Raw genomic sequence first — 17106 nt, 5'->3', positions numbered from 1 at the left:
CAAGGACAGGAAAAAAAAGGGGGGGGGGGGGAAGGAAACCTTCTGTAAGATAGGGAATCCTACTAGTCAACATGGCTCTGAAAACTGTCAGGAAAAGGTTCTGTGAATAAATAGCTGAAGCTAGCTTTCTTTCATCTAGGCCAAACTTTTATTTAAAAAGCCCCAACTGTTACAGTTTCTCTCTGTGTTAGATACCCACTATTTGTTTGAAGTTCCATAATGAAGTTTTAATGTGCAGAATTATTTTTTTAAGTAAATGCTTTGTAGCTGGGTATGATGATCAGATGGCAGTCCCAGCCTGATAGCTCTGTCTGCTTAGGGTCATTTGATGAGTGTTCAGTGAGGAAACAAAACTCCCCATTTCACTTCAGAGAAATTGATCAAACAAAAGTGCTCTTCTGTCATTTTAGTGGTTTTGTTGTAGTAACCTCTTAGCTGAGTAGAACAGTAATTACAGCATGATTACTATGTACTCATAGGAGATTGTAGACCATGGTTACAATGTCAGTCTTGGAGAAATGAACAAGATCTGCTCTCAAGGTTAAAACTTGGTCTGGTAAGTAGGATGGAAAGTCTTCTGTATGAGATTTGTCTTTTCATGTTGTATGTTCAAATCCTGTTGATGTTCAAAGAGTTGTGTAAAGTCTTGTCTCCACTGCAGAGTCTGCTAAATTTTAGCACTGAAATTCAGTCAAGCCCTCCAAAGTAATGATATTAAAAGAAAAAAAAAAAACAAACAAACCACAAAAAACAGCTCTTGTGCTTTTCATTTTTATTTGGCCTTTGAATTTTAATGTTACTCATGAAATAAACTTTCCTTTCCCATTTTTTTTTTTAATTTACTCTTTGTAAGAAGATCATAAGAGAGTCCTTGAAAAAAAGACCTGCTGCTCTCACCGTTTCTCATGGCTGAGATTCATGGGAAACACCAGCTATTACAAGACTTGTGACAGTTGTCGCTGCAGTGATTGGTTCTGAAAACAAAAAGAAACTGAAATTAATTTTCCCTTTTGTTAGGTGAACGGACTTCTTGATGACTTTGTTGTAGACTGGACTTGAATGTTACTCTTTCCAGTGTTTAGTTTAACCATGCCCAGCTGTTGCATCATTTAAGGTAGAGGAACTACATGTTGGCACAGGGCTCTGAGGTGTGTGGGGCAGGATTTTGTCTGTCACATGCCAGGACTGCCGTGGTGCGGGATGCTCTTTGGAGAGGCATTTGAAGGGTACAGTTTTCACAGCAGGGCAGAACTTGTGTAGTTTTTGGTGAAGTTCGGAGGTGTGGCTGTGCCTGGCGGAGTGGGATTTCCCTTGGACCAAGGGTGCACAGCTGCCTTTGTCCTGCGAGCTGGTACGTGTGCCTGGTGTAATTGGTGTTAGTCAAAGGCACGTGCTGCTTTGTTTCCAATGTACGTGTCAATCTACTGTCCATCCTATCCTATGCCACTTTGTCCATGTCAATAAAATGACACATGAAGCACAAACATAGCTGGCACCAATTTGAGGACAGGCTTCTACTTAAAATGTTGAGAAAAGCTGGAATTGCTGGTGGCTGCAGACAAGCCGGGTTGGTTGTGCCCCGTGTGTTCTGGCTTTGCTAGCCCTTTGGCAGAACAGAGTTCACATCAAAACCAGCTTTCTCTCCCTCCCTGGTTGCCTGGCAACCTCCCTCCTCTTATTAGCATATGATTTCTATTCCTTTTTTATTTCATCAGTACAGTGTTACACACGCTGCTCCCTGCCCTGTGCTGTCGCCTTTGTGAAGAGCAGGATTTGTGCCTTTATATGAGACTTCAGCAAGTATGTGATTTGGCAAGGAAATCAAACATTTGGGATTAGGAAACCTTTGGCTGTAAATGTCTTATCAGAGGCTCAGAGAGTGGCATTTGTGTGGGCATGTTATTCAAATTCCTTTAATTTTCACTTGCTATCATTGGTATACGAAGGGCAGAATTCTTCTTGCAGATCAGCACGGCGTAAATCTCTGGCGTCCTTACGCATGGAGAGCATCAGTTTGGAAAATGACAACAGAGATCGGCTGTGCAGATCTTGGTGGGCGTTTTGTTGTCTTGGTCTGTATGCAGCTCAAATGTGATGCCATAATTAAAAATGTAAATAAATAAATGTCAGATATATCCAGGTCAGTTTGGGACTGGGGAAGAAAGAAGTTAAAGGAGTAAGTAGAAGAAATAAACTGTCTGGTTTTCTTATGATAATGTTTTTTTTAGGAAATAAGAAAAATATTTTGCATTAAAATTGTCCAGGTGGTTCAGACTGGGTCTTAAGCTTTACTTTAAATTCCCTTTTTTCTGCTCATGGACTGGTACAGCTATAGGAGATGCCCACATCATTTTTGCTGTTGCAGATAACAAAGAACGTAGGATTCAAGCGGGCAATTTTCTTTAAATATTGGGAAAAAATGCCACCATCACCAAAAAACAGAATAGACTCTGAGGCTGAAATGCCAAAGCAAGTATGTTTTGTGACTGTTTAGGTCATGATATGTATAGGATTTTTTTTTCTTGGTGTTATCCTAATGATAAGCTATTAGGCAGTTAGGTTGTTCTCAGCCCAGATTTACACCGTAGGGATCAACCCTGTTCTCCTTGCAAGGAGGAGGAATATAAGAGTCTTTGTGATGTAGTTCTGACACATAGAAATCCCTGACTAACCATCCAAGACTGATTTACAACATAGTGGGGGTTTATTCCCATGGAAATGCCATCATCTGAATGAATAGCTTGTCTGTATCAAGCCAATAGGTGTGTTTGTGAAGGGTTTAGGGTAAATGAAGGGTCCGTATTAGACAGTGATAGGTGTTAGTCAAAGGCAGGAGGAGCTTTAACTCCCTCAGGTGTCACCGTATCCCTGGTGTAGCGAGGGTGCTGGACGCTCACCATGTCTCACAGCTGTAGAGTTGGAAACTGGAAGTGGGAAGTGCTTGGGTAGCACGGCTCGGGCTGGGGGCGGGGAGGAGCACTTCCAGGCCTGTGATGTGTAGTTTCAGAACAAACAGAGCAAACCATGCATTTTTTCATGCTGTGGACCAGGCTGGGCAGTTTCACTTCTGCCCTCTGTCATAATACTTTGACCGTTTTGCGAAACATCTGGTCTCTTACCATGGCCAGAAATGCCTGACTAAGTCAATGTGGAATTTTGAGTATTTTTAAGTCTTGCAGAAATTTCATGATTTGAAATTAGGTTAAGCCTGCTTATGAAAGTGTTTTGTTTTTTAAAAATGTTTCCAGTATTTACACATATAGCTTGAGAAAGCTTTATTAACATGATAAATATTACTATATGTGATGACAGTGTTTTATTTGTAAATTTAAGGTGATAAACACAATGAAGTCGTTGAAATACCAAGTCTTTCATCTCTGCTCAAGTCAAGGTTCAATTTTACTTCCAGTGTGACATTTGCTGCCTGAAGTGTTACAAGTGACTTGACCTTAAAATTGCGTTTCTTTTAGTTCATTGAAATGGTTGGCCTTTCCAGTTCAACTTGACACCAGCACTGTGAATGGTAGAAGGCAGACATGCTTGACTGTGACTTCATCTGAAAGCTAATTAAAAAATATCTGGATGTTGAATCTAAATATTTCCATTTAGATGGGATGGTAGTCATCAGTTAAAGGCTATCATGGTGCATTCCAACACTTTCATTTCAGGTTAAAAAAACAATTATATACATAATTAAAGAGAGAACTGTCCAGGCAGCCAAACTGTCTGATTGACGCACATCTTGGTAGTGTATGCAGTTTTTAAAAGATATACTTGTGCACACCACTTTGAAAATGTGGAAATGAGGTGTAAAAACTGAAAGCTGCATTGATAGTTTTATTTTAGTTAATCTCTCCTTCTTAATGATGTTCTTCTTTCAAGTATTAGTCATATGAGCAGTGTCATTCGCTTTGTATTTATTATGGAGACTGGACTCCACCATTTTTGGATAGATAGGTTGTGGTACCTCATGTATTAATACATTACTGTGCACTTTTCCTTGGTTCCGTCTTGTGACTTTGTTAGGTGTGCTCTCAGGCCTTACTTAAATTGAGTCTTCTGTTGAAATGAACTCTCCTGGTCGGTGTTCCCTCGGTCACCCCAACGCCTGACCGACCTGGAGAGGAAGCAGCAGGCTGATGTGCAGGAGGTGCACCTCAGAAACCTGGGCTGCTCTTTCAAGGACAGGGGTGTTTGGTTGTGCTGTGTGCTCTGCACAGGGCTCTTTTCCAGCTATGAGAGGGGCCTTCATGCTGCTCAGTCACATCTCTGTGAGCTGATTAAGGAGTGATGATGTTGTGCTCTGAAGGGAGCATTTTGCAGCCTTGAGGTGAAAGGACAGAAGCCAGGACACGTCCTTGTGGGTGAGAAGAAATGGTCTGATAAATAGGTGGAGGGATCTAGAGGGAAGGAAAAATAAAATAGACTCTAATTCACAAGACTGCAAGCAAGCTATTGGGGAATTTAACAACTGCAGCATTTTCCTTTGCAGCCTTTGCACCGTTAGCATCTATGCTAGTATCTAGCTTATTATAAAATGCTTGTTTTTGCCTTGATTCTGAAGGGCATTATGTGAAACCCAGTTCTATTCTGCTCTTACCAATAAGCCAGCTACCCTCCCTTCCAGGCATGTCTAGCATCCATGCAAAACTCCAGAATGCGTGTGTAAAAGTGGGTAGAAGTGTTAGAATAGGTTATTAAAAATGTAGATCCATAATGTGAGTAAAGAAGATTGGAAGTATAAAAAGAGGCTTTACACCTGGAAGTTATTATAGTTATTTAGATTGAACGAGAATAATAACCAATTGTTTTCTAAGATGTATGACACATTTATGAAAAACCTTGAAGGATAAATGGATCTTTTTAGTATGCTACTTCCACAAAGGACTCTATGAATAAAATAATAGTGAGAGAACTCTCAGTGGATGCTGAATACTGCTAATTGATGAAATTATTACTTATTACGCTGCAACTGAACTCTGCTTAGAAACACTATTTTCAGTATGATTTTTTGAAAATGACAGCTGAAATGTAAGAGGCTTTGTATTGAAAATGAATAGTGATAATTTCTTGATATCTTTGAAATGAAGGATATTTCAATGACAGTTAAAACTGAGAAAAGTGATTTTTTTAAGTGTTCAGATCATGGAATATTGCTGTGGAAATGAAATGAACTTTTCTGAAATCAATAATGTAGATTTAATATGGATTTTTGAGGCATTTAAAAGTTCTTAGTATTATTTATTATAAAGCAGTCAATTATTTGTGTCAGCAGTTTTCATATTATGTCACATGTTAAGGTTAGAAATGAGGTTTGTGAGATAGGGTGTAGCCATTGTGTTTAGGAAAACTCTAATTGTAAATTAAATCAGCATTGAAGAAGCACTCTATCACTTACTGCTTAGGGCAGAAATGAGATTGAGTAACAAATTTGCCTTTGATTTAGTACTGACGTGCTTTAAGCCGGCTAGCCTTTCTTGGTGTGTCATTTTAGGTCTATGTACTAGCTCTAAAGGAATGTTATCAGTAATTGCTGTGAGGATCTGTGCATTGTGTGTAGAGTAATATTTTGGAATATATCTGCAAGTGAAGGGACAATCTGATTTCAGCCTTAACAAATCTGTTCATCAGTTTTAGAGGCATTCCTCCCTCCCTGTTAATATCATTGGTCTTCAGAGTCTGAGGGACAAAATAAGCTTGTGCAAATTCACTCAAACTTACACATGTGCATGTTAACGAGGAACATTTTGAGATGGAAGCTTAGAGGTGGTTCCCAGACTTAGTCATTCCCCTTCTATTTTAAAACCATGCTTGATATTGCCTTCTTTCGGTTCCAATTGAAAATTCAAAATTTTAAAGATTTTAGTAAGCATACATAGTTTTCCAAAACAGTTGGAAGTGAGAGTGACGAAAGAGATGGGAGGAAAAGAAAATCAAACAAGATAACCACAACAGTAGCTGGTCCAGAACACTGGTGATAAAAATGCAGAACAGGAAAAAAAAAAAAAAAAACTCCTCAAAAAAACTACAGTTTGAGTAAAATGTTATCATTTTGATATGGTAGCAGTAACCAATATTAGTGATTGCTGAAGGACCAACTCCTCAGTTGGGAGGGTATGATCAGAAATAGTTTTTCTGAAGGCTGTAGAGTATTTGATCTCTCTTGAATAAGGCAGAGTATCTTGCATGCTGCCAAATCTTGGCACCAGGTGAGGAAATAAGGTTTAGGAGCCCAAAGAAAAGCACAAAACCAAAGCTAGCTCATTTTCAACTCCCAGAATAATTTTTTGTGTGCACTTAGTCAATGAACCCTTAACGAAGAATGTATAAGCAACTGTGAGAGCAGGGTCAAAACTCCTTTAGTGCTGGAGCAGTGTCCTAGTCAGAGCTGCGCTCTGCTTTGTTTTTGTAATCATAGCTGCACAGCTAATCAGCTCAGCCTCATTCAGGTTTGTCTTCCAGCCTGGTCAGTGGAAGGCAGGAACATGGGACTGGAGGTTTCCTCTTTGTATGCACAAAGTTACTAGAAAATCAGTAGTTTCATAGTCAGTTTTGTGTTTTACCATTGTATTAAACAGTTGCTACTGATATTTTTTTTTAAGAACGGTGCTCATTAGTCACATAGGTAACTTTGCTTGTTGCTTCTTAGTGTTATAACAGATTTAAAAAGTCAGTACAGATATAGTTGGCATGTTCTTGGAATAAATACAAAAATTCATCATGTGCATTTCAAGCAGTGAATGTACTAGATCTTTTGGGTATATATTGTCACTGGCATCCTTGCATTGCAGGTTCATTTATTGGACTTTGAAAATCACCTTTAACAAAATTTTCTGAACATTGCTTTGCTCAGCCAAAATTAGTTCTGCTGTTTTTGCCAATGATTAAACTTAAATCAGTAATAACTTCAATGCTAATTTCTCTCCTATGATCAAAAGTCAGTAGAGCATTCACTTCTCATTAACTGACATATCTCCAATGCAAGTTTGTTTGTTTGCTTAACCAAAAAACACCTATAATTGCAGGAAAGTGGAGGTTTTGTCTGAGGCATTCAACTGTTGGGATACAAAGGCTTATTTTTTTCGTTTTGTCACTAAGTTTATTTACAAAGGCAAACAAGTTTGTCTTCTCTTTCAGTTTGTCATCTTGCAGAAAAATAGAAGTGGGTTGTAAATGTATGTGTATGATGATCCTTTTTACTGTGAGATAGCTTTAAAATGAGGTCCATATAAGTGATCATTTACAAATCTTGTTTGGTAAGAGCAATTGCACGATCTGATGTGCAAGTGGCATAGATAAATATGGTGGCGAGGAAACAACAAACTTCTGTTATACCTTTTACATAAATGTAAATATTTTCTGAAGCTTTAAATTTTGAGCTGTAACTTGTGTGCATTCAATTTCATATATCATGGAGACCATACACGTATCTGTTTTTAAAGTAACAGCAGTGAAGAAGCTGATGCTGGCTGTGACATGAGCTGCTCTGCTTTTTTGCACTTAGTCAATAAGATGGTTGATTAAAAGCTATGCAGTTTGGGAGAAAAAAATATATTAGAATGTTAAATATAGGTGTAGAAGGATAACTGCACCAAAATTTAAACCCTTCTATTTTTAAAGGCAGTAAGTAAATTCTTCCCCCCTCCCCCCCCAGTCAATAAAGTGAATACAGAATACCAAATTCAACTTTTAGTAAATCCATGAAAACCATGCTCAGGTATGCCTTCTCTGAGTCTGGTATGGTAAACAACACACTACGTTGAAGGCTATTTGGGTTATAGTCTGAAAATGTGGTCTCATCACAGGGCGAAGTGTTCCTGGAGAAACCTCAGAGCGGAGAATTTAGCTTGTGGTATAGTGGAGCTGAGCCCACTTCAAGCTGTGTAGCTCTTAATGTATACTTGCTCATGTTGAACATATGAATAACTTGCTGAATGGTGGGGTGCTACCTGGACACTTAACTTTTAAGCACTGAGGGTGAGTATTCACTTTAGTTTTCCTTGTGAGGGTCAAGGCATTTCTGCAGAGATGAGTTATGTCAGGGAAGTCGCATGCTGAGTTTCCAGCGGAGTAATTTACCACCCAGAGCTCTTCTAATAGAGAATAGTGTTTGTTATCTATGGGAAGCAAGTAACACTTATGTTTCCCATTTTAATAAACCTTTTAGATTGTGCAGTAATACCTAGCATAAATGCAGTGCTGTGGTAGAGGAATCAAGGTCTTAATCCGAAAGTTAACATTGCGTAAACAAAATTAGGTAAACCGTGCCTATGGCTGTATAATTTTGCTTCTTTGTTAATCAGTAAAGAATTAACTTTGCTTATATAACAAAGTGGATGAGGTATACCACATTTATGTTAATATAGGCATTTTCATAAGCAAGACTTCTCTAAGTTATCAAAGTGATTTAGAAAACTACTCAATTTAAGAGACAGTATTTATATAATGCAGGGACACTTGAGGACCATGCGAATCTAGCAATAAAACTGTTGTGGAACGCTGCTTTCTAAATATCTAATGCTGGGTTTGGGACTACACCTCTAGGATAACAGTAAGCTCTGATGTTATTTCAGACTAAAGAGTAGTTTTACTCTCGCTAAATTCTAGAGGCTGTGTAAGGGAAGCAAGATGCCAGAAATGTGTTTATTCTTATATAGAAGCAGGCTGTTACATGGGGAAGTCTAAAACCACTCAGAAGTGTAAAGATGAAAATGTTGCACGTAAGTACTACGTTAAAACCAGTGACCCATCAGTGCACAGCAAGAATGTGCTTACCCTTCTGATCTGCTTCTGGCCATCCAGTTCTTGCTCTTTTTTGTGTTTGAGCTTGTGCAGCTCAGAGAAGAAGTTTTGTGATTCAAAGTTGGAACTTCTCCCAGGTGTGGCTGAACTCCCCCTACCACCACACTCACCAGGGTTCAGCATCAGCCTCCAGTCTGTTGATTTCTCAGCCTCTCTGGCTCACAGGAGGCTGCAAGACTGCTGCTTTGCTGGCTTCTTTCCTAGTTGCAGGCTGCCTGTCCATTCACAGAAGTGGAGCCCTGTCGTCTAACTCTGGACCTTGAGGACTCTTATTTGATGCATCATAATGCAAATCGTTGATTCTTGGGCATGGACAGAGAGGAGGATTACCTGAGGAGTTTATCCTCATTTACCGGGGTAGGAGAGGATTGCACCTTGCCACACTTTGATGTATCATACTATAAATGAGATCAGTCAGCATGTGCCTTTGCCCATACATGCAACTGTTTGTCTTAAAAGAAAACATGTCCAGTAATATAAAAACAAAAAAAATAAAATAAATTAAAAAATCCTGGGGGATTTCCTGGGTCAGTTCCATGCTGTCTAGGATAATTTTTTATTCAAGACTTGTGATTGTCTGCAGGTTGACCGTGCTGTTCTGATGTAGTTTGTGGTGATTTGCTATTTCAGCTAGCTTTCTCTGACCTTCATCACAATTAAATCAGGTCTGAATACTGTGAAAGTGCATTTTTTCTCATTTTTGAAATTTTTGTATGACTTACTGAGATATGTTATAAAACCAAGTTATATAAATTGCTTGTAAAGTTTTCCTCATTTGTTCAGGCCTTCAGCAAGGAAATACACATTCAACACAAGTATCAGTTTGAGGTATTGTATGGTACATAATTGTAGGATAGAGACATTCACAACATTTTCCCACATTCTTTCCATAATGAAAGATAACACAGAGCTAGCTTCTAGAAAACATGACACCATGACTACTTATTTTTTAAAATCTTGATTATCTTTTAATATTTTGAATAATTTTTAGGACTAGAACTTCTTCATGCTTATTTGGTAGTGGATCTTCCACTTGTAACTGTTAAGGACTTTACATGATGTTTGAAGAGCTGCATCTAACTGTTAGTGTTCCATGCAGCTTTCCAAAAGGCCTGGCAGATGTGAAAAATAAAATGTAAACTAGGTAATGCAAAATGAAATATTAATGGACAGAGTTCATCCCTTAGTCGTCATCTTGTTAACTGACACAATTCTTAAACAATCCTCATTATTCTGGGTCATCCAGTCTCATGGAAACTCAAATTACAAGTATTTGTTCTTTGTTCTTTGACTAACACTTAATAAAATTAGTTTCACGTTCAGATATACAAGAAAATAACAGGGGAAAAACTCCAGGTACTTGTTTCTGTCAGTGAATCAGCACTTGCAAAGCTCTGAAATTAATTGTTTAGTATGCTCATTACTCTTAGAAAAAATAAATATGTTCTCATTATGCTCACTTGGTGAACATATGTACCTTGCAATACATTTAATGTTACTTGCTGTGAGGGAGATTACAACTCTTTTTAAGGAAATTGGGTAGATTAATGGAATGGGGTGGGTTAAATTGCTCTCCACATGCATTCCCTAGCATGCCTAGCCTACTCCTGAATTTCAATTGATATGTATAAAGCAGTTTAGCTAAGGATGATCTGTGAAGCAACTGGAGTAAAACAGGATATCTGTGTATTACAGGGGCTGAACTCGGTAAATGTGTTGTATGCTAAAACAAACCAAACAACACATGGGACCACATTTATACTCATAGTCATAATCTGTATGTGAACAGTTGCATTTTCAGCAACTTCCTTATGGCTGTATGTATATTGATCTGTGGTCAACCTCAGCAGGGGATTTGGGTCTGTTACTGAGAATCTTCCCAACAAATTAGAGAAAGTGGGCAGAATCCATGAAAAGAACAACTTTGTTTTGTCAGTAAGTATATGCAGTTTCAGTACTGCAACCTGACAGAGCCTGCAGAGGGTCTTTCTGATCCTTATTCTACCTTTGAGCTACCAGTAGCAAAGATGAGGATCACTAAGGACTAAATACTATTGGTGCAACTCATTGGTTTCAGGAGGAGTTCTTGCAGAGGCAGAGTAATCTTCAGTGTTCAATTTTTAACCAGACTTCCTGTTATAAATGAGCGCTAAGGTCCAAGTAACTAGGACAGCTTGCTAGGGTTGTTAATTTGAAAAAAATGCTGAAGATGTCAAAGTTTAGTGCTTTAAAGGAAAACTTTCAAAACTGGGAGTGACTCCACATATTTTGCAGACCATGCTAGGCTCCCAGGGCTTCTTTAAGACTGCCTTGAGGGTAGTAACAGTCCCATCAACAATGTAAATATTACTTTACTTTTCTTAACACCATTGTCTGAATTTGGCCCATTGAAGAGGCTAAAAGCCTGGGACATGGGTTTTAGAAGATGGAAGAGCCTCATGTGATTCATGTGTTATCTTGAAAGAAACATGAAGGACGTTTTGCCGTAGTGTAATACGGTGGTGTAAGAAGATGATGTGTGCCTCAGAAGCAGAGGTGGCATCATTCTATGGAAGACTGCAATCTACTCCAAAAGCAAAAGGAAAAAAAAAAAAAGCAATATTATGATAGTTACCAGAATGTTGTCTTAAGACAGTATAAAAAGGAGATTCTGCCTATGGCTATACAGTGTTTGTTCATGGCAGAGCTCAGTATGTTCTCAGCTCAGTTGTTCAAACTTTCAGTATGTCTTGTTGCCTGTGAAAATGTCTGCTTAACCTGGGCCTCCTTATTCTCTCATTAATCCTTGCTTTCTCCTCTTTTTAATCCTTTTTTCCCCATTCTTCAGATAGGAAGTTCAGTGAAAATGTAGGAAAATGTTGCCTGTTTTCTTTTTTTAATTGTAGTGCCATACCAAAACAATATCCTTGTGAAGACAACCCCCGTTTCCTGCCCTGCCCCTTGTTGGTGTTGATATGTGACTAATAAACAGTGCTTCCATAACTTTATATTGTATTTTGTTGAATGTGCATTTAATTAAAGGTCAAAGTTAATTGCAATAGCTTCTTAAGATTTCAACTAAAATGGTGGCTTTATGAGATGGGAGTAAAATGGATGTGATGGTTTTAAATGAAATTAATGCGGTTCCGTATACCAGAAATTTATGCAGGATCACTGCAGAGCGCGTATGAAACCTGTCTTGGTTTACCTGAAAATGCTGCGTCAGAAACAGGACTCCCAGCTACAGAATGTGTTCCTATAGGCAGTCTGAATGACTGCCTTGAAATCACTTATCTTGGAGTAATACTAAAGTCTTGATAAATTACTCTCTGTAATATAACATGTTGGTTTAAAAAATTCTACAGCCTTGTCATTAATAGATGATAGCAAAGATTAGACCCAATATTTTTTGTGTAGACTTAATCGTAGCCTCTCAAGTAGAAGCTGAGCAGTAAACATCTGCAGCTTACAGCAAGTTTATTCTGAGAAGCCACGTTGGCGCAGATCAACATAACCATTTATCACTAAGTTCTCAAAATTTAAAACTGTAGCTATCATTTAAACCTGTCACTCATTCTCCATGTACACTAGATATGACTAGTTTATAGCACTTCAATATACTTGCAACCTAAATTAAAATATATTATCCATAACAAATTCCTTTTCTTCTATAAAACAATGTATTAGGAAATGAAACAATTATTGTTTTTTAGCTTTTAATCTCTGTTTAGTAAAAGACACAAAATAAATAATTGACATCAATTATTATTAAAGGAATTTCTTAAGGTGTTGGATTTTGAAAGAGTCATTTGCAATATATATTGACTTGTATTCTGTAGTCAGATCACTTTGCTTTCTTCCTGAAGCGAAGTCTTCTAACTCATCCATGGAAATAAAGAAAAAACATACAATACTTTGCTGGTGCCCATAGTCATTGCTGTTGTTCAAGGCTGCTCGTTTAACTCTACTATGCGCGGTGTACAGCTGTACCAAAAGTGTGTATGCAACACAAACTGAGTTTATTTCTAGGTATTTACAGCCCTGTTTCTTTCTCCATCAATACAGTACCTAAATAGATTTCTACAAAAATGCAACAGTATTATGTTCAGATTAGCAGCCATTAAGGCTAATGGATTTATACCTACTTTGTTTTTAGTGTAATAAATATAACAATTTATGCAAACACTAAATATATAATTCATAGATTCTCAATTACTGTTCAAACAGCATCTTAATGTGAAGTCCAGACTTCACAGTACTCTGAAAAGTGATGCACTATATGCCACCACTTCCATTTGGGAGCTTGAGTATTGCCCTTTCAACATCTGGAGAGATCAAACATTGGCCCATCTGGCAAGAGCAAGAATTTATGTAGCAGAATAAGCATGGGATTGGGACAGCCGAGATCACAGATGCCCAAATAATTATCCTCACCAATGAGTTCTCCCCCTGTTTAGATGGCCACTGTGTTTGGAAGATCAGGGGTCTCAGATTTCCTTCCTTGCACGTCCAGTGTGTTTAATTTGTGTTTAGCTAGGTGCATGTATTAAGTGCTGGTTGCAACAGTCCCTTTAGGATGCTCTTCTCAGTAATTTTCTATTAGCTGACCTACCTGAATGTATTTGTTAAATTTGCTAAATATCTGACCAGCTATGAGCTGCAGAAAGCCACCCAGAGAACTGAAATGAACATCCTCACTAGTGTTCCTTTCCGAAAGCTTAAAAGACCCCATAGTGATTTACATAACTTTGTCATTAAAGCAGTTAACTTCTGAGAGATTTTTAAACATCAGGGACGTCCAGCTAGAACAGCCACCTAGGTCAAGAATCCAAGATTTAGGGAGGTAGAACATCATTTAGCTAGTGGGAATATAAGCAATTTTTATATTGTATGTATGTTTAGTATGTTATTAATAATGTGCCAGTTCGTTTCAGATTTAGTTCTGGGACATACTGGACTATGTAGTCCTCTTGGATTTCTGCAACTGTTGCACTTGGAACTATACTCCTGTTGCAGAATTCCAATAGGAGCAAACATATGGGGATTCTTCCGTCCTTGGCTTGCCCCACCATTTGTTCCACGTTTTTAACCAACTGGTGCTGTACCCAGTGGAGTACATCTGTTACGGTTTATTACTAGAAATTTGCAATTCATTTCAGAGCTTGCTAAAATAATTATAATATTCATGGCCAAGAGTACTGCATTAAGCAATCACAAAAGATAGGCAAAATCTCACTGAGGTGTGTGTGATTCTGGTCCTACTGTCCAGTTTGGGTGATTTGGGCACTCACCAACCTCTCAACAGTGAGTCAGATGCACTCTGACAACTGAGTTTGATCAGCTTGAGAAATCAATGTAGCAACTGAGATGCTGTAAGTGACATCCCTTATGTGAATGTCCCTGCTCTGTTTTAATTAAGAATTAAACAAATTAGCATAAAACACTGCTGAATGCAGTTGGTTGCCACATCTTGCCTGAGGTATTCAGCTGGGGAACAGTCAGAAATGGAGCAGAGCCTTTACTGCTGAAATTGCAGAGGTGCATCTTTTTACACACTCTAACACTTTCTGAAAGTCAATAGCACGTAGGCTGCAAAGTAGTCGATTACCTCTTTGAATGTTGTACCCCTCGGTTTTCTTTCTGTGTGCTTTAGATGAGATGGGAATTACTAGATCGGACTATGCTATCTGCAGTTAGAGTTCTCAAGTAGGTGAGATTTCTCTTATGCTTTGTGATTGCTGATCAGTTCAGAGTGAGCATTAGTTAATTAGAACATGACCCTTTAAAAAGAAAGTCTCCATAAACATCAACACAAAATCATACAGTGGGTTACTTTTTCATCCGTATCACCTATTCAAACAGACTTTTAAAATAAGGAAACATCCTGACATAATATCCATAATCGATCATGTTCATCAGTGTCAGTCTCACACACCTTTGACATATAGTAACAAAATAAGCACACCCTATTCACTGCAGTGGAGAAATACAGTGCTAAGGTTGAGTCTTTTAAAGGAAAACTTGCAAAACCATTTTCAGGAGTTAAAACCAACAATGTGCTTGTTTTGATTCTCTATTGCAGACCTGAGTCTGAATCTGTCACTTGCATACTGTTCAAACTTGCCCCTTGACTTGAGGTCAATTTTGCTACAGAAACCTGTCATTTGTTTAATTTGAAGAGCTTGGGTTCTGAAAGGCTGATTTAACTTTTTGAGTTACACTACTCCAAAGAAAGACTTTACGAACCTCATTGTGCATGGGTCTTCAGACCCAACTGTCACTTAGAAGTACTGCTATATTCCAAACATTTGTTTGTGTCCTTCCAGATAAAAGCATTGTAAGAGAAAGGAAGCTAACTTGTAGTGAAGCTAACTCATCAGGTCACTAAGGTGTAGAAGGAGGTTCTTGTGAGGGGGAAGTTGGAGCTTTTACTGAAGTGGTGAAACATCTAACAATAGCATGGGTTCTTTAAAATATTTTTACTTGTTTTGCTTTACTTTACAAATTTTACTTGGAGTGTTATAATGAAATAGAATAGCATGCTTCTATATGTCGTATATAACAAACATCTAGGAATGGAAACTTATCATAGAGATGACTGGCTGCTAGATGTAAGACTGATTTATAGCTATTCTAGAAATGTCTTTAAATATTCAGAATCTAAGTGTTGTGAACAATACAAATCTAAACAATTTCCTATGAAGTTATGCTAAAATACTGTAGTTGTTTTGGTTTTGCGTAACAATGTAAAAAAGTGTTGTATGATTTAAGAGTCTTCAAACTTATTTTTGGAACTTTTAATTTAAAATTTAGTATTTTCTGTTTTCTTTCTACAGAATCTTCTGGCTTTAAATCCCCGAACACAGACTCATGCAGCTCTTTATTCAACTGCAGCGAAGAAACAAGGCAAGAAGCATTGGAAAAGGAATTCTGACAAAAGCTGTTCAGTAAGTAGACATTTATTATTGCATCTGGAATATGCAAGAAATTATTGAGAATAAATTCTCTGTTGTATGAGAAATTCAGGTTTGAGTTTCCCATGTTCAGTGACCAACTTTGTCTCCCAGTTCTGTTCCTGTAGACGAAAAGTTACTTTGCAAGCAGTGTTTTACTTCCTCAAAACCAGTACATGCCATACATTTTCCTTTTTTGGTGATTTGCTAGGTCCTTGGTGCAACTTGTTCCCCTTTTGTTATGGAGCCAGATTAGTCTGAAGTATCAGTCAGTATCACATCTGGCTCAGGGCTGGCCACTGTCCTGGGGCAGCCAGCATCTGCTGCCTCTTACGTGCTCTGCAGGGCTGCTGCCCACTTGCTCCTTTTGTTTCTTATTTTCCAAGGGTAATGCTGGGTAGAGTAGCACTTTGCTATCTTTTCAGAGACTTCTAAAGGTACTATTATTTCAGTGCAGAAATAGGGAAACAATACACATTTTATATACATATGTATGTGTATATATAGCTACATATATATATACACACTATATATACATAAACATGTATAGACATTATAAATAAATACATAAAACCGGGGTTAAAACATGATTATGGATTTTAACTTGTGTGTGTTTATTTTTCAGGAAATAGATGTTTTTAGAATATATATTTTTCCTTATAAACTGTCTATGATCTTCAATATTTCTACCATTAAATATGGCCTTTTTCTTTCTAGATATTTAGATTCCTAGTCTGTGTGATATTTGACTAAACCTATCAGACTTTGTTGTCTCTTTGATCACTCATCTGATTAGAAGGTCTGTAGTGTTTTTACCATCCTCCTACAGATTATGTTAGATAATCCTCTAAATTCAGAGGACTTCTAAGTAGAGTATTACTTTTTCATCTGTAAAATGTTTCCCTCATGGGTACGGAGTTATGGTGTCTTTTAATACTGTTACCAAAACACCTTCTGTCACTAACTAGAGTGTCAACTATTGAACCTAAATTTTCATTTTTATTTTTTTAATAGAAGTTTCTCGGTTTCTCTCAGAATTAAGGAATCCAGTATGACCAACAAATATTTGCATGGAAGAGCAACCCAGGGCGTAGACATAGTATTCTAGTGATACTCTGTTAATGATAGTTTCCTTTGTACATCAATTAGAAGAATCTCTCTTACTATAGCTGACACTTCTATTTTCTTATTTATTAGCTTAGATATTGTTGTAGTAACTGGAAACTAATATAGTTTCAGTCTGTTCAGAACAGGGATGACTTTATTTTGATGTCTAATGCAGCTACTGCCCACAACTGTACATCTATATGGCATAGGTAGTTGAGCTGCTCAGTAAGCGGCTCCTGGACAGCTACAGTTTACATACTTAAGT

General features: G+C 37.8%; 1 protein-coding gene across 7 annotated transcripts in view; it reads left to right on the top strand.

The window, feature by feature from the left end:
• The window catches only part of DPYD (dihydropyrimidine dehydrogenase), a 355784-nt gene that overhangs the window by 17338 nt on the left and 321340 nt on the right, over positions 1 to 17106 (top strand). For 6 of the 7 annotated variants that reach the window (XM_083846247.1, XM_083846248.1, XM_083846245.1 and 3 more), the window contains one exon: positions 15618 to 15728. Coding sequence is in view for 4 of the 7 variants with exons in the window: in XM_083846245.1 (XP_083702371.1) it covers positions 15618 to 15728 (111 nt within the window). In the remaining 3 variants the exon portion in view is untranslated. Of the gene's footprint in view, positions 1 to 479; positions 557 to 15617; positions 15729 to 17106 lie in introns of all 7 variants that reach the window. The other variant, XM_083846246.1, reaches the window with a different exon arrangement.

This window comes from Anser anser (assembly GCF_964211835.1).
Source record: "Anser anser genome assembly, chromosome: 8".
NCBI classification, from domain to species: Eukaryota; Metazoa; Chordata; class Aves; order Anseriformes; family Anatidae; genus Anser; species Anser anser.
The sequence above is the reverse complement of the archived record's forward strand: the minus strand, read 5'-3'. Positions and strand labels throughout refer to the sequence as shown.